Source organism: Schistosoma haematobium, chromosome 2 (genome assembly GCF_000699445.3).
Source record: "Schistosoma haematobium chromosome 2, whole genome shotgun sequence".
Taxonomy (NCBI): domain Eukaryota; kingdom Metazoa; phylum Platyhelminthes; class Trematoda; order Strigeidida; family Schistosomatidae; genus Schistosoma; species Schistosoma haematobium.
The window spans coordinates 14,890,450-14,913,549 of record NC_067197.1 but is presented as its reverse complement, the minus strand read 5'-3'; the positions used below and the strand labels follow the sequence as shown (position 1 = coordinate 14,913,549).

Genomic DNA, 23,100 nt, shown 5'->3' with positions numbered 1-23,100 from the left:
TTTCCATTTCATATAGAAGCTGGTTTGTTCTCTACCACAATAGGCTGTTGTTGATTGTATCCAGTCAACGGATATTGAGTATCCTACATAGGCAAGTGTTTATAATTACTTGTACCATTTTGATGATAGTTGTAATAGTGTGGTGTGTGCTACTTATATCGACATAAGTGGTATATGATGTTGGTCAGGAACAGAATGTCTGGCAGCAGAGAGACAAGAGGATCGAACAGTCCTGTAATTTTGTGTCAAATACATTCGATTTTCCCCACTGGTGTTCTTGTTCACTACAGTAGTTCTATAAGATTCAGCTCCATACAGTAGAATTGTCTTGACGTTCGTATTGAAGATTCTGACTTTGATATTGGTTGACAGTTGTTTTAAGTTCCATATGTTATTCACTTGTAAGAATAATACCTTTATTTTGCTAATCCTCTCCCCTACGTTTTCATCGGACCCTCCTTGTTCATCGTTGATGCTTCCCAGGTACGTGAAAGATTCCACCTCTTCCAGAGCTGGTTCATCAAGTGTGTTCTTCGTGCTGTATTTCAGAATCTTGCTTTTTCCCATGTGTATGTTGAGGCCTACTGATGCAAAGGCTAATTATGAATACTTGGCAATGATTTAGTTATAAATTGCCCACTTAATATTATAATATTAAGCTGATGATGCATTTACAACTAAAATACTAGTGTAGGTTTTTCTTCAGAAGACATAGTTGGCGGAGGTATTATGTGCACTTTTGACGAAAGTTTTTTCAAATAAACATATATGTATCAAAGAAATGAAATGAAGAGTTTGATTTTTTTTCAAAAATAAGTAAAGATGTACATCGATGATAACTCAAAATCTATTTACATGGAATTTACTAAAAAAGATAAATAAAAAAATTACTGGCTGACTCATACAACAGTAAATGATGGACAGGATACATCTCGAAGCTGAAATAGATTATATCAAGTTTCGAAAGACGTAATTCCTCGTTAGTTTGAATTATCCCAGAAATATTTATTGGTAATGTCCTAATGTGTAATTCAAATGTAGTACACATCACTAAAAAAGTCATAGCGTATTACACTAGGCTATCATTTCACAATAGTTATGACTTGCTTGACAGGTGTGATATACAGTGTTTTATCTCATAAATACATACAATGAGATTATAAAAATTTAGCCTTACGTAATCCATGATATATCAATCATATTATATTTTTAAATCGATCAATATTAGACCACCATTGGAAACCTGGAAGTACTGGACGGCTGTTTCGTTCTAGTATGGGGCTACTTAACAGAGTGTATCCACGATCCCGCATGCGGGGCTCAGTTAGTCAATAAATGTTTAATTCATTCGAAAATAAAAGTTTACTTGATAACATTTTCCTCATAAATAACCTTTAACATTTTATGGATTTGTCGAAAGTTTTTCTCTAGTTTCATCGAAAATATTTAGTAATTCAGTTCTTTTATTTACTGTTGGATAGAATATTACAAACATTACATATATAACTGACTAAATTAAGGTTATCCCCACAAGATCAATATATATTAACAATGAGTGATTGAAATTCAGTCCTGAATATTAACAATAGGATAAAGCCAAACTTTTACTAATGGTGGCGATACAAATATCATAACTATTGAACAAGCAAGTAACTATTTGAACTTAGTAGGTCAGCAGATGAAGCGATGAGTGTTCAAGATAAAAGACATCAGTTTAAACTCCTAACACTGGAGAGCAAGTGCTTCTAAATGACATGTCCCGAATAGGATGAAACAAACTCTTTAAATTGTACTTCTAATCATAATTAATCTGGTAAATAAATAAATAAATAAATATATATATATATATATATATATATATATATATATATATTAAGAAGCTGGGTAACAGGCGATCGAATCCGTCAAGGAACATCAGTTCTCTCAAGATCTCAGGTACACCTTGCTGACGAGTGCCAAATAGCACAAAACTTAGGTCCAGGGTTTCCTGTTAACTACCTCCAACCACCATCTTAACTGATGCTTGTATTTAGAAATAAACATCATACTTCACATGTGTGTATATTTTGTACATACAAATGTACAGACTTATCTTTTCTTACTGAAAGAAATTATGAGAAACGAAAAGACTATGTGAAAAAAAAACAATTTCTCCTAATTTTATACTTACACTATTCAACTGATAATTTCTTTTCATATTTCTCTCTTTTATCACCTTTCTCTTTTTACTTCATTATGACAAGTACAAGTGTTATTTGTAGTCACATATATATATATATATATATATATATATATATCACATTCAAAGTAATTTATCACATGACCCCCCCCCAAAAAAAAACTCCTCTATCTCTCTCAGTTACAAATGTATCTACTGTAATTGTATACACGTACTATCATGTACACCCTAACATACACATGAATACATGCAAAAACATTACAACCTAATGCAACATATACATTATTTAAATATAAAAAAAAGAGAATTTACACTAACAATAAAGAATAATGTTCATTTTAAAACTTGACTAAACTTGCTTTTGTGAATTAACCAAAAAGACACATTGACTTTATAATTCTATTTCCTCTGTTATTTTAATTCATTTAAAAGAAAGGATTATATGGTAAATAAATGTCAAATTAACTGATATATCTACTATATAAACATAGTCCTCTTCCTCCTCCTCCTCATCATCATATCATTTCTCCTATTAGCTTGGATAGAAATTTTCTTCTTATAACAAGATTGAAAAAAAGAGAAATATGATGAATACAGTGAGGCACACAGTAAGAATTTCAACTTCGTATATGTATATATATAGTAAAGACGATCTGATACAGATGTAAAGTATTTATAAACACTTATCTGTGTAAGATATTCAATGTTCATTGACTGGACGCCGTCAGCAACCAGCTTCTATGTGAAGTGGAAATGAGGTAAAGATCCTAGATGTGAATAGGAAATACATTGTGGGAGTCATCATAGTTCAAGATGAAGCAAGCGCTAACTTGGAATCCTGAAGTGAGGAGGGAAAGTGGAAGATCAAGTAACAGATTGAGTGGGGAACGTGATGCAGATGTGAAAAGAATGAATAGTAATTGGAAACAATTGGAAAGAACTTCTTAGGACAAAGTCTGTCGAAGAATCCTGATGGATAGTCTTTGTTCCTCAACGAGGGGTAACGGAGCAATGTAAGTAAGAAGTAGGTATAGTAAGAACGTTATGAACTGACCGCTTTTTAACTTGTTAAGTGAATCGATAAATAGTTTAAGGTTTCGCACTATTTAAACTGAATTCAGTTAGACAACCAGTGAAAACAGAGAAGTACAGTAAAGTTATTTCGTCCTGTTATAAGATATCCTAGTAATTTATATCTCTGACCCCTCGACGAATGAAACTCAGGATATTTGGGCTATTAGAATGGGATAAAGAGGTATGTTTTTTAAAAAAAAGAAAATTCAGTATGATTTTATTCAAGATCAATTCCGTTTTTAGTTCAATGTGACATCTATTCATAATATTATTTGCTTTATTTTTTGTATTAACTTAGTGCTCGCTTCGTTCAGTGTGACATATACAGTAATCCTGTGCATTTTTTTCTATATATGATATTTACTAGCTAATTACCAAGTGTATGTAATAGCAACAAACAACTTAGTATACTTTGACTTATCTGTTTTAAAGAGTGAAATAAATTTTTTCCTGAAATCAGTTTGCGAGTTCTTATTTGTATTTTGGAAATTTCATCAGTTTCTGATTTCATGTATCTACGGTAGTATCCCGGTTACCATGCATCCCTTGCTATGAATGTCTAAAGTTCATACCACTAAGTTGGTTATCCAGTGATATACATTTATAAATTCAGCGAGTTCACGATATTGTATTGATAAATGTCTTATAATCAAACCCTATTGGTCATGGCTTTTCACAAGAACTCTAACAATTATTTTTTGACGTCAGCTGTCAGTAAAGACAAGATCATTGTTGTGCCAGCTATTGAACTTAAAGTTTTACATCATGAATTAATTTTAAAGTTCGATAATGATCGAAAGCATAACACCATTTAATAACAAAAATAAATAACTCTTAAAAGAATCAATATTAAAATAACGTCACCGTTGGATGCCGGCTCAGTGGTCTAGAGTTTAAGCGTTCGGGCATGAGAACGAAGGTTCTAAGTTGGAGTCCTATATGCGGGATCATGGATGCACAATGTTGTCAAGTCCCATACTACGACGAAAAGGCCGTCTAGTGCTTCTAGGTTATCATGAATTCAACTATTAATATCAATGTCTTTAAACAGAGATTATAGTTTAGTAAAGTTGGATTACGGCCAGCGGAACAATTCAATACATGAATTTCGTTCTATTTAGGACTTATCATTTAGAATTTACCCATACATTTCAAATTTGATATTCACAATGAGATGTGAATTCAGTAACTTTCACTTCATATGTACTATAGACTGTAGAAGCAATTCATCTACACTTGATCTGTAAATAATTTTTATTGTTATTCACAGTTTTTTTTTATAGATTCATATAGTTTGTTTAATTGTTGTTGTTGACCATAAAATGTTGTTTAAGTCGATATCAAATGTTCTTGTACATTTTCTACATGGTACATTCAATATCATTCATCAAACAAGCATTCTACCTACTTCACATTTTGTTCCTTCTGAAACGACTCTCACATTAACACAATTCTAATATATGTGATACGTATCGTTACAATTGATGTTCTTGAATGATATCCTTGTTGATTATTTTCTATAACATTGATGTTTATCAAAAAATTTTGAAGTTAACAATTTCCTATCATAATTATAGTTTCGGATCTGTCTATCTATCTATCTATCTATCTATCTATCTATCTATCTATCTATCTATCTATCTATCTATCTATCTATCTATCTATCTATCTATCTATCTATCTATCTATCTATCTATCTATCTATCTATCTATCTATCTATCTATCTATCTATCTATCTATCTATCTATCTATCTATCTATCTATCTATCTATCTATCTATCTATCTATCTATCTATCTATCTATCTATCTATCTATCTATCTATCTATCTATCTATCTATCTATCTATCTATCTATCTATCTATCTATCTATCTATCTATCTGTCTATCTATCTATCTATCTATCTATCTATCTATCTATCTATCTATCTATCTATCTATCTATCTATCTATCTATCTATCTATCTATCTGTCTATCTATCTATCTATCTATCTATCTATCTATCTATCTATCTATCTATCTATCTATCTATCTATCTATCTATCTATCTATCTATCTTTCTATCTATCTATCTATCGAACGTGCAACTGTAAACTATTCGTAAATAAATCACTTAGTAAATTATATATCATTATTCGATATATTATTAATTCACTTTTCTTACGTTCTTTTGTTTTCTCGAGTAGTATTGTTATTTTTATATTTATATTCTCATCCAATATAACACTGAACTACTGAGTCATATAACACAGTGGAAACATTGAGTCAATCTTCTCTAGATATGGATATACCAATAGAGATCAGTTAATGGTAATTTTTAGCATCAATAACAAGAAACCGAAAACTATTTCAAATAAGTGACTGTGTTGTTTTTTGACTAACATATAAATAATTGTGATAAAATCGTTTATATTTAATTTTACTAACCTACTTACTTACGTCTGTTAACCCTCATATAGGAGCATAGACCGCCCACTAACATTATCCCTTCAACTCTGTCCTGGACAAACCTTTCCATCTGTTTCCAGTAACTATTCATCATTTTCATGTTTACTTCCAGTTCCCGGCCCAATATATTATTTGACCTTCCTCACATTTCATTTTATTAATCATTAAACATAACAGTCGATAAATTGACTAGATGATCGTTAGTGTAGTAACATTAGGTTATTAATTCATTGTATTTTGTTCTTTTGAAACTTTTTTTGTACTGACACTCAGATTTCGTTGTTTCCTTTTAAGAAAAATTAAACTAATCTTCCTTCAAAATCAATGTTATTACTTAATTAATTTCAGTGGTTTAGTTCATGCGTCAATTGAAGCTAGACCACCATGGAAAACCTGGAAGCATTGGATGGCCGTTTCGTCCTACTGTGGGACTCCTCAGCAGTACGTTTCCACGATCCCGCCTCGAGAGATTCGAACCCACGACTTATCAATTATTATATATATATATATATATATATATATATATATATATATATATATAAGATAGATTTGGATGAACTAAACAATCCCATTGGGTTATCACGTTACTTTAAACCTGTAAAACGAATATCTATGATAGATTGCAGTTAATGAAGAATCCATTTGATATAAGACTTCAATATATATTTGTATATTGATTATAATCAATAATTTACAGTCAGTTCATCAAATAAAACTTCATCTATTCGCTCATCTTGTAGTGAATGAGAACTCAGTTGAGAACAACCAATTTATTATTATGCAATGCAAAATTACACAGTTCTTTTGTAAAATGTGAAAATCATACATTAAATACTTCATTTGCAAATCTTCCATCAATTGTCATAAACTTCATCGTTCCTTCATTGTTATTACAATTACTCTCTGTTTGCATTCCCGTTCTCTTCAATTCAATATTCTCAACCTTCTGCTGTCGCACACTCCACTACTGATTGGTGTTACATACTACTTATGTTAACAGATATAAGTAGCATATACCACACTTACACCCAAAGAAAATTATAATCGATCAAATCCTAGCAGTTTCATATCGATTGATTAAAACATGACTATAACATAAAGTATCCATAAATTATTTACAACAATAAATGACATGATCAATTGTGTCAGAGTGTTTCGAAAAATTTCTTTCGATAAACTATGCTGATATTGATTTAATGAATTCAATTTGATTAATTAACCCGATTCACCAAGTGAAACAAGTTCTCAGTACATGGTTATGAAGATTATTAAGCTTCTGATTGAGATCAGGAATCGACCAATGTTAGACCACCATTGAAAACCAGGGAGCACTGGGTGGCCGTTTCGTCCTAGTACGGGACTCATCAGCAGTGCATATCCACGATGCTTCTCCAGAGAAACTCGAACACAGGGCATTCGGCCCTTAGCACGAAATTCCAACCTGTGGACCACTGAGTCGGCTTCCAACAGTTACTGTCTAACTTCAATCAATACACGATATTGCGCGACCGTCCATAATTGTCTTCAATGAGTGACGGCCTCACAATAGACACGATTTTAGTAGCATTATTCATTGACTTAAAATTTTTTATTCATATCCCATTGATAACTAATTAAAAAGGATGTTGAGAAATCAATTTAATCTTTTTTCAAAGGAAAAGTTGCACTGAAACCGATCGTATTAAGTTAGTCAGTAAAAGCTGACTGCACTTACTATTTTTACTCGGCTTCTTTTTGTAGATCGTGCTGTATTACTTACTAATATTCAGTAACATGTTATTATCAATCATATTTAAGCACATAAGTTTTTAATCTCTTCATTTTTTGGTTAGTTTTAAATATTTCGGCGAATTTATAACGTTTAATCCGTCTATTATCGTTCTTTCATTCTCTCAATATTCTTTATAGCTAACCTTTATTTCTTGCGTATTCACAGGACGTTTATTTGTTGGTAACAGTTTCCATGTATTTAATGTGCATAGTTCTTGTTTCAAGAACATACGTAAAGAATTCTTTAATTGCATATTGACGTTTTTAGGTGCTTTAAAAATTTCTTAAACTGTGTTACTTAAGTGGACATTAATTATATTTCCGTTTATTAGCATATCCTTTGGTTTGATTCCAGCCCCTACACATGGTTCAATTGTTTTAAATGAATCCTCGAGTGTGTTCAATACAACATATTTCCTCTATGAAATAAGTTTGTTATTCTGAAAACAATAGTCGAAATAATAAGTTACTGTATTCCTAAGTGGCAGAAGACGGAAAAACTGACCATAGAGATGTTTGTCAATGAAAAAATATGCTTTGAAGTTAACACTGATATCATCAGGTAGGCCAGTAAAGGTCAAAATTAGTAAACTGTTGACTATTTTGTAGCCTGACTCATTAATAATACATAATGTTGATCTTCGGTGTGTTGTATCACATGATAAGTGTGATAGATACTATTCATCCACTAAGTCGGAACCTAATGATTGACATTAAATTATTTTCAGTCAACATTTTCATTCAACTCTATTATATGAGAATCTGACAAAACATTACCTTTGATGAATAACCTTAGTAATGGCTTGATGGACTTCATATATTAATATTTCCAACCAGAACATCAATATATTCATCTAGAAAATAATCACTTCTAATAGAGTAGTAATTATCAATACTAAGTAGAGTGATTTTCGAGTAAAAGAATATTACACTGAATGTACTTTTCTGATAATTTCCTTATCAGACACTATATTCTACTGTAATACTTTATTTTTAAATATCCTGTGGGATTTTTTAAGTTATCAACGTGATGGGAATATATTTCTTCGTACAACTTATACTATTTACAAGCAGAATATAAGTAATATAATTTATTTCACTAAATAAATAATGATATACATAAGAGGGGAAAATGAAATAGCTAGTGATAAATAAACTAAATAGTGCTTGTACTTTCAGTACGCATAAAATTTATTTCAACCTACATTAAATCCACGATTAATGTAATCAAAACAGTTCGGAAAAATAGTCATCATAATTTCAATGCACATTCTGAACATGATGATAGTGATTATTGATGAGTGTTGAGAAGTTAAAACTTATGAACACATTTGGTGTAAACAATCGTCAGCGCGCTAATAATGCAAATTTAAATAGTTTCAATCGGTTTTTCAGTTGCATACGACATTTTAATTTATGTCGGTTCAAGTTAGTCTACGTCATATTATTACAAGAGAAGAAATTAATAACATAAGAAATAGAGGTGAGAAGCTAAGCAAAAGTAAAAAATGAGATGGAATGAGAAAAATATAGAATGGTTCTAGGCTGAATATTTAGAGAAAATTAGATTGTGAATGTAACCATATTAGCATAGATTGAATGAATGATTTATCCCATTTGGACTTATTTTAATACAACATTTTCAGACAAATTACATTGAACTATCACCGAGTATCAAGAAATGTTATGTTTATGCAGTACTTGACAGTGAAAGAATTCCATAGATAAAGTCGCGTCGTAGCTACTATTCTAAGTGACTTGGAACCACTTTAATTTTATTTGAATGTTAGGTGGTTGATGCGAATAGACATGAAGCCTTGAATCTAGGTATCATGATCGTTGATATGCATCAGCGATGTGTACCTGCAATTTTGAGGGAAGCCATTTTCACTGAGGGAACTCTAAGATATTTCACATGAGAGCGGGATGTATTAGTTACTTAATACTGTTTGGACACGGATATAACAAAGTATTTTCAGAGCACGGATGGACCACCTAGTAAGTAATATTAAGTTCAATGTCCTAAGTGAGAATGGTAAATGTGTTGATGGGTCTCTGGGCCTTAAACTGTAGTGGTTAGGAAATATACATTGAAAAACCATAGTAATTACCAACCCAGAAAGAAATACTCGTTTGAACACCATTAAATTGGTTTATAATAACAGTCAGACAAAGCCATGAAATGTAACTATAATGTCCTTAACCATTTATCTGAGGAGTGTCAAGAGTTGTGGATTTTGTGATTTTTTGTCCGTGAAATATTGATTCGTATTAATTTAATCCAGGAAACGGTAATTCAGACCTTTTCATTCTTTATCCTTTTTTAAATATTCCGTTCTAATATTATTCCATACTAAATTGATTGTTGTCCAACGATATTTCTTTGTATTTCTTTATACTGCTAATAATATTGCAATATATCGGCTTTAATTCTTTTACACAAAACAAACTTCCTTTCTTTTTTTAATGATAGGAAATCTAAAACATCAGTAGATTCATCTAGATTTTATAAATCTTAATGTTTTCACGTAAATAGAGTGTAGTGTAATAACAAAATTTAATTAAATGATGGAACTGGTATGGTGGCAATTGACAAAGCCATCGAGAGCAGAGATAATAATGATCAGTCAATAAGTAAATACTTAAAATAACTTAGAAAAGAAAACCCGAAAATCTTCGTTTTATCGAGACAGTAAAGTTATTTAGTAATTGAATTCATGAACCAATTGAAGCTAGACCACCATGGAAAACCTGGAAGCGTTGGATGGCCGTTTCATTCTAGTATGGGACTCCTCAGCAGTGAGCATCCATGATCCTGTCCTGCGAGATCCGAACTCAGGAACTATCGGTCTTGCACGCGAACGTTTAACCTTTAGATCACTGAGCCGTTAATTATAAACATATCTTTCACATAAACAAGCTCTTTGAAAAATATGGATAGAAAAAAGTTCTTCACTGTTTTTTAACTAAAGGATAGAAAATATGTTTTGTACCAGTATGAAGGTTCTATAAAATCCCGAGGAATCAATTTCTCCGTCTACCTATTTGTTTGTTAATCAATCAAAATATTTATTTGTTCTTCTGTATTTCAGATAAAGAAAGCTTTTCTCTCACGCAAGCTTATGACTCAATGGAATTTATTATTGATTGCGCCACGGAATAATAATTGGAATTTAAGTCATTAATCTTGCTTTTATTATCTAGTTATTTAAATACAATAGTGATGTCCACAAATATTAACCTAGTAATAACGCCATAATTATTAAATTTCACTGGCTTCGATTAATTCACATTTAAAACTTATACTACTCGTTAGTAACCAAAAATGAAAAGCAAAATTAAGCAGGTTACAACGACGAATAACCTATCGCTTTTCAATTCCAGTAGTATTAACTGGCGCGTAAATGATGAATATTCCTTTCTCACCTCTTCTACTTCTATCACAAGTCATCAATATAATTGCAAACAACAGGCGAAAAATGAATGATGATCAGTTTATTAAAATGTCAATATTCTGATTATTTGTGATTATAATAATAGGAAGTAAATCAATAGATAACAATATCATTCAAAGAAGGCAAAATGGAGCATCGAGATAAATCAGAATTTTGCTTAGCCATTTAAAAATAAATCTTACATGAAAATGTGTTGGAATGAAAATGGAAGTTATGTGCAAGAAATACAAGATAAAAAATCATTTTTATATATATAACCAGTTTATTGATGATTTCCTTCCGTCTGGTTTACTTATCAACGTTTAAAATATTCAATAGTATGTTTTATGAAACTAACAAAATCACATCCTTCACGGTGTAAACAAGTAAACGCTACTGTTAATGATATCATTAATGTGACGAAAGTAAAAGCAAATACTCCAAGTAGTTGCCATGTTATGTAATCCACTTCATCAGGATTCTTAATGTCATGTAAGTTGGGGCTTGAAGCAACTGTAACAGAGAGAGAGAGAGAGAGAGAGATACAAAAGAGACAAAACTCTAGAGATTATTTATTCATACAAAATTATAAATGTAAAACGAAAAAAATGATATATTCCGGAGTTTTTCTCCATTCTATTAGCTTTAGTGCATTCAACCTAGATGTATTCCTTACACTTGTACGATTGACGTACCTTGTAGATTATTATTGGTAGAATACGTATATATTTGGGAGTAAAATTAAAATAATAATATTGGTGACGAAGAGAGTTTGATCAAGATCCACTAGCAATGACTGATTTACCAACAATTTAATTAATTGAACACAAATATTTATTTTCGATTGTTATTCTTTTTCAATTCTAAAGTATTGCACTCAACTATAATAGGGATAAATGACACACGATTATTCACATTTCACCGTGTTAAACATATAAAAATTCATTTTATTTTAGATTTAGATGAATGAGAATCAGTAGAATGGGTGGTTTGGGAAAAATGTATATTTTTAATCTTGTTACGATGATTATGAGGAAATGTAAAGCATTAGAAGGGAGGGAGTAACCACAATCAAAAGCTTTTTGATTCACTATTATTATTTAGTACAATGTATTTTTCTAATTAGACACTAATAATAACAAGCTAATAAATAAATAGATTGTTATAGAATCTGATAACCGATAATTAAACAAAATTAAGACTGAATTCGAACAGTTGGTCAAGAAATAGCTTTTCATACAATTCGTCTTATTTGTAAATTTCAATAAATAGAAAAAACAAACAACTTAGCAAAGTAACATGGATTCATTTATTCTGGAGATTCTCCTCATTTGCTTACAGCCTAAAACCCTAGATATTAATCATCCAAAAACACTAAATCATTAACTTCTTGAATAAATTGCGCTAATATGTGGAGATATAATAATAATAATAACAATAATAATAGACAACAGTTTGGATAGAATGGAAAACGAATTAGCCATAGTTAAATGTCGTAAGCAAAGATAGACAATGGTTAGCAATGGAATCTAGAACACCCGTTTCTTTTAATTTGGGACTCGTCATTTAGATGTACCTGTATTTTAAAGTTAATGTTTACTCCAGGACTCAAACACAGTATCGTTCGTATCAAACACTATAGAGTTATCTATTTAGCTACTGAGCCCTGATAGCCACTAGCTTGTGAGATGGGGTGGAGTTTTAATTCATTTTGTGTTGTTCATTTAAATCTTCCAATTGATGTTTAAGACTAATCAGTTGCAGCCCTAAACATCAATGAGAAGATTCAAACAAACAATACACAATGAACAACTGAACGTCGTGATAACGGGTATCTGCGAAAATCCACAAATTAATACGGAACAATTAGAAATAGACCTTTCTTCTGTAAATTTGACTTCAAAAGCTATAAAATAGCTGGAAAGATTAATTTTAGATAAACGGAAAAAATTATAATGATATATCCAGAGGCCAAATATTTATCTTTATACAAAAATAAATACGCATTACGACAACCAATTTTACACAGATTCCTGCCTTAGGTTACCTACAGTTATATTTACCAGCTTGATGTGAGTACTAAAGCATATAAATCGGAAACACAGAAAGGATAATAATAATAGTAATAATAATGATAATAATAATCTCCAAAAATACTCCACAAAAATTGTTACTAAACAAACAAAGTTTTCAAAAATGCAATGGATCGTCATTTACTTGGCCGTTGAAAGCATGTTAATGTTTCACAATCTTTCAAAATAATCAATAAACAAATGGATTCAAATTTGTAACACCTTGTCAAAGCTGTTGCGATAAAAAGATTTAAACTGAATTGACGTATCCAAAATAACTCAATTATCCGTTTTGTCTTGCTCTGATAACCATATTTTCATGAGATTATCATATAAGATTTTCTCCGTATATTAAATTATATTTTTTAATGATCAGTTTCTTACTTATAATGTTTAATAAACTAGTTTATATTTTTAAGTAAGTATTACATAATCTCAAAACAACTGTCAATCAACACCAACGTCAGAATTTTCAATACAAATGTCAAGACAGCTCTACTGTATGGGGCGGAAACTTGGAGAACTACGAAAGACACCATCCAGAAGATACAAGTGTTCATTACCAGTTGTCTACGCAAAATACTTCGAATCTGCTGGCCAGACACTATTAGCAACAACCTACTATGGGAGAGAACAAACCAGATCCCAACGGAGGAAGAAATTAGGAAGAAGCACTGGAAGTGGATAGGACACACATTGAGGAAAGCACCCAACTCCATCACAAGGTAAGCCCTCACATGGAATCCTGAAGGCCAAAGGAGAAGAGGAAGACCGAAAAACACATCACGTCGAGAAATGGAGACATACGAAAAGAATCAACAAAAATTAGATATAACTACAAAAGAAGGCCCAGGACAGAGTGAGTTGGAGAATGCTGGTCGTCAGCCTATGCTCGATTGGAAGTAACACATGTAAGTAAGTAAGTTAACGTTTTAACGTAAAAAATATATATCATTCGCCTTCATTTTATCTTGATATATTTACTTACTTAAACAAGATATTCGATGTGATAAATCTTCAAGTGGTTTATCTGAATGTACTAAAACTATTGAATTTTTAGTATTAGTATTTTGAAAATTATTCAATTCAGAATTTACCAATTTCTCATCATTTTTACTTAATACATTATTAGCTAATAATAATTCTAATCGATATGTTTCAGCTGAATCTGGTCCAGTCCAATTATTCATTTCTCTTGAAACAGATAATGAAGTGGATGTTTTAGAATGAAGATTAATAGATTGATTATTATTATTATTATTATCATGATCATTACTATTGATATTATCATTCGTAGTAGTACCATTGGTTTTTTGACGATATTGTAATCCAGATAAAGCATAACATGTTACACCTTCATCAGTGAAAACACCAGTAGCTAATGGTGATACAATTTGTGTTGATGAATCAGATAACATATTTTGCAATTTACTAAATGGTGTAGATGCATAAATTTTTTCAATTTTTTTATTATATGGACTGGAAAATTTTATATTTGAACGACTTGATCGAGATGGGCTACCTAAAGATTAAAAAAGAATAGAAAGAAAATATAAAGTAAATACATAAGATTATCACTGAAATCTTTAAAATGAGGAATGTGCAATCTCAAAAGAAGCACACATATTTTGTTACAAAACATTTGTTACATGAACACTTTAAATATAACTAAGTAGGGGGAAAAGGGGATCAATCAAATCAGCATTGCTGCTGTTGTTGTTGTTTTATAATTTTTTAAAAATGAAAAATGATGATCTTGGGAAAACAATGAATAAAGAAAAAAATACCCATTAGAGTAACCTAATCTGAAACAAAAGTTTATTAGTAAAAGGATTAATTATGATTTTGGATTCATTTCAATATTCATCATCATCATTGACTATTTTGTAGAAGTAAAAAGATTTAAATTTTGCATCATTCCACTTGTGAAACAACTTGTGATGACAGATAGTTGTAAACGTTAAATAATATTCTTTTAAAATATGTAATTGATTAAATGGTATGACAAAAAGTGTTTATCTCGCTGATAATCAAAACTGTTTAAGTTGTACTTCAAAATAAAAGTAAATGGAATTCAGTCGGTTGTTATAAAAGAAACAATCTGTGGAGATTGTAGTAATTTTAATAGTTAAATTAATGAGTCGATCTAATGTTAGAGCACCATTGAAGACTTGAAAGCATTGGATATCTGTGAACAGTAGAGTTCAATTCGTGTCGGGTAGAGACAGGTATCTACCTCAAACAACGGATGAATAATTACGCAAGGTCATAGATCAATTGAAGTTATACATCAACACCGTTGGATATCGGCTCGGTGATCTAGAGGTTGGGCGTTCACGCGTGAGAAAGAAGGTCCTGGGTTCGAATCCCGCGTGCGGGATCGTGGATGCACCTTGCTGACGAGTCCTATACTAGGACGAGACGTCCGTTTAGTGCTTCCAGGTTATGAACGGTGGTCTAGCTTACATCGACTCATTAATTCAACTATTGAAATTGGATGGTTTGTTTACAATAAAAAAGTAACAATATGTCTGTAGTATCTCAATGAATAGCAAATGAAATTTCTCACATTGCAGGATGTAGTGTAATTCTCTTTTTCAGTTAACAAAAGTAAAATAGTACAGAGGTATGAATCGAAATATTTTGTCTAATTCAAACAAATATCATTATGTTTATTTATTCTCTGAAGAAGCTACTTACGCTTGACCGTAAAATATCAGAACTTCAACTTTCTACCGATTGAGATACTATAACCATATCGATACTTTATTATTATGCGTTGAATGGCTTCAGGAAAAGATTCACATTTACGGCCCGTTTTATACATTTTATGCGGATTCTGCTACACAAAATATATGTAATTTCTAAAAATTATTTTACTGAAATTTAATTTGTGATGATCTGAATAATTCCGTTGTTGGTGTTTTGACGGAATTTCGGTAGGTTTTAGCTAGTATATGTTCACCCTGTGAGGATCGCCTCGATATGGTGATACAAGTTTACATAGAATAGGTGGAGTGATGTTAGCATTAGAATACAGGAAGTGTTTCGTCCTATCTGTGACTCGTTAGCTGGATGTACCTCCATCTGAGCTGATGTCTACTCCAGAATTCAGACCCAGTGCATTTTCTTTTAAACATCACCGAGTTATCCATCTAGTTACTGTTTTCAAATGACCACTTGTTTATGTAACAAGTAAAAATTTCAATTTAATTTGTGGTGATTTAGATCAATCTGTTGTTGATCTTTTGACTAAAATTTGATCAAAACTTGCATCCAGCTAATGAGTTTCAAATAGGACGAAACAGGTTTTCTAGATTTCAGGTGTTGGTAACACTTTATCTGTTCTATATTTTACTGTAAACTGAATAAATTTTGACTACTAATATTATTTTTAAAAGAAGTAATTGATTCAAATAGTATGTACAATAATATTTGATATCAGAAGGGTTTTTGTGGATATTATAGTAATTTCAGTGGTTGAGATCATGAGTTAATTGAAGCTAGACCACTATGGAAAACCTGGGAGCACTGGATGACCGTTTCGTCCCAGTGTGGGACGACTCAGCAGTGCGCATCCACGACTCCGCCTCGCGGGACTCGAACCCAGGACCTATCAGTCTCGCGCGCGAACGCTTAACCTCAAGACCACTAAGCCGGTCGGCATCCAGCGGTGTTAATGTCTTACTTCAACTAATCCACAAAATTTAGCGATACATCCACCACTGTTATCAGCGAGTTCCTATCTCGCAAAAGACCCGATTAAACTCCACTGGTCACTGCTTCCATGGTGGTGTAGTTTCAATTGACTCATGATCTCAACCACTGAAATAATATTTAAGTTCAAATTCCATAAATGAATAATCTTTACAACAAGTATAAGTTACTAATTGGTAATCATGAACATTATATATTGATTTATCAATTAATAATATTTAGTGATTTCAAAAGTTATATGAAATATAATAGATGGAAATAAGAAAAAGAAGAAAAAAAGGAATGGAATATATGATCATTGAGAAATATGAAAAGAAAATATCTTTTAGATTGAATCAAATTCACCCAAATTGATTGAGAAAAAGAGAAATATCGGCAAGATTATAATTTGTGGACGAACTAGTCAGGTATAAGACCACAGGTCTCGGATTTTAGTGAGACGTTCACTCATCCATTTGACCAACTCGAGTTTTGTCATTATAGCTGATGTCAGTTCCTGATGAAAACCTTGAATCTAATTCCTAACCTTAACCATCAACTGTAAATCATAATTATAATTCCTCACACTGGTTTATAACTCTTATTTGGTTCTAGTTATTAGGTAGACCCTCTCAAGGTCGTTTCAGTGTCGCTCAAAGGTCGTCCATAAATTATAGTCTCACCGAAATATCTTTATATAGAACTTTACATAAACATATTTTAAAATCTTAATTATACTGATAATATGAGGAATAATGAAAAGAATCAAATATTTATGATGAAATTAACTTTTAAATTAATTAGATATTATATTAATCATTATAAATGTAACAACTTAATGTGATGAATAATTAGGTGAATAATATGAAAGAAGAGGAAGGGAGAATGGTTACCCTAGAAAGTTTATAATTAAATATATAATCACGAAAGTGAGAATAGGAGAAATACAAACAATGAATAAGAAATCCCTGTGTCATGCGCTTACAATTCAAAGAGGATGGGGCTAATGAAGTATTAACTCAAAGATTACGCAAGACAAAAATATTTCAACACCGATGAAAAGCGATTAGTGTTTTCTACACGCTCAATGATTAAAAGATGAATTACCTAGAATGATAACTTCATTTTGTATTTATCACTTCGACTGCTCCTATGGAGCAATTTATATTGGTCAAAGTTCTAAGAATTTACATTTCCATGCTCGCGAACACCTCCCACAGTCGCTAAGCAAAGGTCTAGTGAAGAAAGTGAACAGATCGATATTCGCCCATTGAGTACAAACTGATCATTGTCCCAGTATAAACCAATCTTTTTCAATTATTTATAAGGTCAGTAAATTTCGTCATAACTTGTCAGAACTAAAGTTCTACAAACAGCTGAAGCAGTAGCTGTCCGGATTAAGAAACCGGAGTTATGCATACAAAAGAAATATCTCCAACCACTACTCCTCCTCCTCCCCTGGCCAACATCAAGGCCAATTAATCAATAGTAATCTTAGCTATTGAATGATCTAATTTGACTATTGTACTTACGACCTTTCGTAGTCAAATGTAATTGTCTCTGTTATCTTCATTCACAAATCTCTGTATTATTATTATTATTACTATTATTATTATTGGTTAAACATCATCATTAATCTCCCCAATACATGATTTATTTACTCTGTATTCATCGCACCTCATTACGTCCTATTAATTTTTTACATAATATGGTCTTCCACTAAACATCTGACCGAATTGTGATTGCACTATTATTTCTCTCACCCTATCTGACATATTTATCTTGATCATGGATCTTAAATTTTCACTTAACATATATATGCAGATTCAAGTTAACATTCTAAATGAATCCTATCAACATTAACAATACTCTTGTCTTATATAAGCAAAGATGGAGGCAATATCGAGGCAATACGTACAGTATGCACATATGTCAATAAGAGACTGATAAAATGCAGTCCTAAACATCAATGGGAAGATCCAAGTAAAACAATACCAAGTGAATTAGTATTCTCTTCGACAATCTTAAATTCACATGACTTAACTTTAAACGATGTACTTGACCCTTAACTTGGTTATTTTTTGGATTATTAATTTGGATATATAATTGTAGAACCTGAAGAGAATATTCTTCGTCCAAATATTAGTCTTTTAATATAGAAAAACTTGACATCCGGTAATACTGACTATTTTTATGGACTGTTTCTTTGTTTTTAACCAGATCAGAATATTATTTCCATATAACAGATTAACATGTGAAAAATTACTAGATTTATAATGAAATTTTATCCAAAAGAAAGATGGTTCATATAAGTGACACTGAAATTTCCTACAACTGTTTGAGATTTATCTGTTAAAAGTATTTATTTCACAGTTCATGGAACAGTCCAATGTCTATTACTATTGTAGTGTCGGTTACTATGCTAAGCCCATATACCTTATTCTAGCTTCTGAACAGGCCAATTTATTCATTCTTATTGAGTCACATTGTGATCTTGTTAAGTATTATCTACTTAACAACCTTGGCTGTTTTTATATGAGCGTATATGTGTACAGTTCTTATCCTACTCGACTATAAATATCGATTCATGCTTGATTAAATGGAGTTGGCTCATATGCCTTCTTCATTGTGCGTCGTTTCGCTTCACTCTCTTCTCTTCGCTTCCTTCGTTTCGTCTCTCTGATTGCCTGACCAGATCAATAAGTGTACAAAATACATATGTATTCGAAAATCCATTTGACTTATTTAATTCCGTTATTCACTAACGCGATCTAAGTCGATAATTATATACGAGGTTCGATGATATGTATATTTCAATAGCAATCAATCATACGATATAACTGGAGTCAGATCTCGAGTCACTAAACTATTAATATTAGATTCTTATTTACTACAAAAGGGTGTAATAACTTTATAAATTGATCTTTATTAAGAGATTTATTTATATTTATCTTTGAAAAAAAGAGGAAGATGATAGAAATGAGTGTATTTACTCATTTCCATTTGTCAGTAATATATATATTAGTTGTATTATATTTAGATCTTACAAACTTTAATCAATAAGATAGACTACTCATAATTATTTAATATCTAAAAGTCAGTTTATTATGAATGGTTTTCAAAAAAAATGAGAATCAACTTGAAAAGTCATTATTCTCCTTCAGTTCACAATGCTTTAGATCTAACATTGGGTATAAATTAACTGAGATGTCTATATATGAAGTCATATCGCTAGATCTTCAATCACTATGATCTAAATTTAAACACTAACAACTTTGCTTTACCTAGCTAAACAATATTATTAGCCAGGATACAAAAACATACCACAAATATTTGATTTACACTTGTTTATATGATTACTGATTAATCTTAAAATGATCATTTTTAACATACTCTGTAAACTAGTCTTCTAAGATGAATCTAATAAGTCTACACATATCATTGATCACCTTTCTGGGAAGCAAAAGGGCAATAGACAAAGAAGAGTATACAAAATAAAATTTTATACCTTCATTTAATCAGTAGTTATTCATTATTTATAGAAGAAATTTAAAGAGATATTCAAATCACCAGGGATAACAGATTCGTGAAAGTTGAGGAATATATTACAAACAACCACAACAACAAACACCATTGACTGATGTTTCATAATGAAATTAATTGATGAATAGTATACTTGATTAAGATTGTGTTTTTTCCATTCTGTAAAAGAATTAATTCCCCCCCTCTCATTTACCTGTTCTTTATTTAGTCAGCAAAGTAATAACTTACCAACAGCACTTCGTAGACATTTTCTTACAGTAATACGAGAAGCTATAATAAATTTGTTAAATAAATGTTAATTTTTCAACTTATCATAGAGTGAAAATAAAACTTACAATTTCAACAACAAAAAAATTGTATTACATTGTCCAATTTGTCTATTGTATAAACTTATTCAGATGTCACTTGGTATTGTTTGGCTTGTATCTTCCCATTGAGGTTTAAGACTGCAATTGATCAGTCTGTTATTGGTATATGTGCATACTGTGCGTATGCCTCGATATTGCCTTAATTCGCAAGCTTTTTGTAAGCAATGAAAGATAGTGGCTAGCAGTGGAATATAGGAAGCGCGTTTCGTCCTATTTGGGACTCGTCAGCTGGATGTACCTGCATTTCAGAGTTGATGTTCACTCTGGGACTCGAATCCAGTACCATTCACTTCAAACACCAACGCGTTATCCACTCAGCTACTGAGTCCTGATAGCCACTTGCTTGTGCAATGGGGTGGATTTAAATTCACTTGGTATTGTTATGATGTAGTTAAATTAGATATTGTAGGCATATAATCTGTCGATAAAAATGGTCAATGTTGAAGATAGATTTTGATACAAACAGATATTAATTGAAAGCCTATTAAAAATCAGGAATTTCTTGACTGTTATTTTGTTATAATATGGAACCCCATAACATACCAAAATTTTAACAGATGGTTGATCTTATAACATTTGCGTATCGTGAAGAGTGTTATACAATCAAGTCATTGAATTAATATCCAATAATTTAGGCATTTTCTAACTGTCGTTATATACTTATATATTACTAACCCCATTCAATGTTATCAGCGGATAAATGCATCATCTACGGCCTGTGTAACTTGATAGCCTACTGTTATGTCTTGATAAGCATAATGAATGGTAACTTTTGGGATCTATTTATGGACTAATACTATACGTACATTTTTATAGTATAATTGTTGAATAACTAAACTATACATATTCATGTCCCTTTTATTTTGAGCTTTATTTTGACCTATGAACCATTATTATACGATTTACCATTCTTAAATTATGCCATGTATATTAATTACTACCTCCCTCATTCACAGCCACATTTGGCTAATTCTTGTACAAATGTTGTTTCCTATTGTATGGTACGATTTGCTCTGTTTGGTTGGTATATAAACCCAGTATCCTTGAAATAAATGATTCATATTTCAGAGACTGAGATTGGTGTCCTAGACTTAACTGGTTGGGCTAGGTGGGAAGCAGGACCAATAAGGACTTTAGAATGCTCGTACAGGTTTCACGAGTCATTGGTCCGGTCGATAATTCACTGCTCTTTAATTGGCGGTATCGGTACGTTATACATTAACAGGGCACACAGGCCACAAGTTATAACACCTACGACTTCTCACTCGTATCTTCAACCCAGTCAATAGTGGTATGAAAAATTATACAAAACTCCTACAAGACAACTCATATGAATAATAGTTATAAGCTTTCTATTGACTACATTCTCAACTCATTTCTTGAAGTTTTAATGAGAAGCTTTAATCTACACAGTTAAAAATGTCATTAGTAAGACAGTTACTACTAATAATATACTATAAAAATGGGCTCACAAAATATTATCATTTCACTGAAGTTGTAAGATATAAACCATTACAAACGGACTGTACGATTTATAAACATATTGTGCTCACCGTAGTACCTTGATGTAATGTATTTGAAATTTTTTTTAGAAAAATTCTCTTTTTAAATGAAGAAAAACCATATATATATTACAGTAATTCTATTTGTATGTAATTATGAAATAGATAACTTTTAAGTAAAACAATAAAAATTGAACTTGATCTTTCGATGATTAAGATCACGAGTCAGTTGAAGCTAGACCACCATGGAAAACCTGTAAGCACTGGATAACCGTTTCGTCCTAGCATGGGACTCCTCAGCAGCGCGCATCCATGATCTCGTTCCCCACCAGATTCGAACCCAGGACCTATCAGTCTCGCGTGCAAGCGCTTAATCATTAAACCACTGAGCCGGTCGTCATCCAACGGTGTTAATGTCTAACTTCAACCAATCCACGAAGTTGCGCCACCGTACACCATAGTCTTCAGTGAGTTGATATCTCACAACAGACCTGGTTGAACTGCACTGGTAACAGCTTCTCACTAGAACTCAAGGAATATCTCTTGAAGTCAGTCGAAACGGCCGTCCAGCGCTTCCAGGTTCTCCAAGGTGGTCTAGCTTCAATTGACTAATGATTTCAACCAGTGAAATTTCTAAAATCTTCACAAAACCCTTTCTGATAAATTATAAATGTTAACTAAATTTATGTATATCCTGTGGCATATGATATATATATGTCATAAGGTGAGTTAAGCTAATAATAGGGAAATATGCCTAGGCTGTCACATGTGATCAAGCATACATGTTCAAACAGACATAGCAACAATAATATCAATGGAAAGACGTAGACAAATTGTTACTATTCTAACAATATTGTCTGCTAAATAGGGTATGACAAAATTAAACGTAAAGAAACTTAAGTGTAGGAGAGGTGCTATAAAGTTATCAGTGAAGTTTGCAACATTCAATATGTTGTATATTATGTCCAATACATGGGTACATTTTTACATTTGTGTATCTAGCGTGTAAGTCG

At 31.6% G+C, this 23,100-nt stretch overlaps 1 protein-coding gene across 4 annotated transcripts in view; it reads right to left on the bottom strand.

Moving 5' to 3' along the window:
• Nucleotides 1–10,952: 10,952 nt before the first annotated feature.
• Nucleotides 10,953–23,100, bottom strand: part of MS3_00006292 (uncharacterized protein) — a gene marked incomplete at its 5' end in the record, with an annotated part of 33,768 nt that continues 21,620 nt past the window's right edge. The window contains 3 exons of one of the 4 annotated variants that reach the window (XM_051214423.1): nt 10,953–11,419; nt 13,967–14,023; nt 14,076–14,500. In XM_051214423.1, coding sequence (XP_051067593.1) covers nt 14,018–14,023; nt 14,076–14,500 — 431 coding nt within the window. In that variant the 3' untranslated portion in view covers nt 10,953–11,419; nt 13,967–14,017. Of the gene's footprint in view, nt 19,503–20,445; nt 20,488–23,100 lie in introns of those variants that run through there. The other 3 variants (XM_035732320.2, XM_051214422.1, XM_051214424.1) reach the window with 3 other exon arrangements.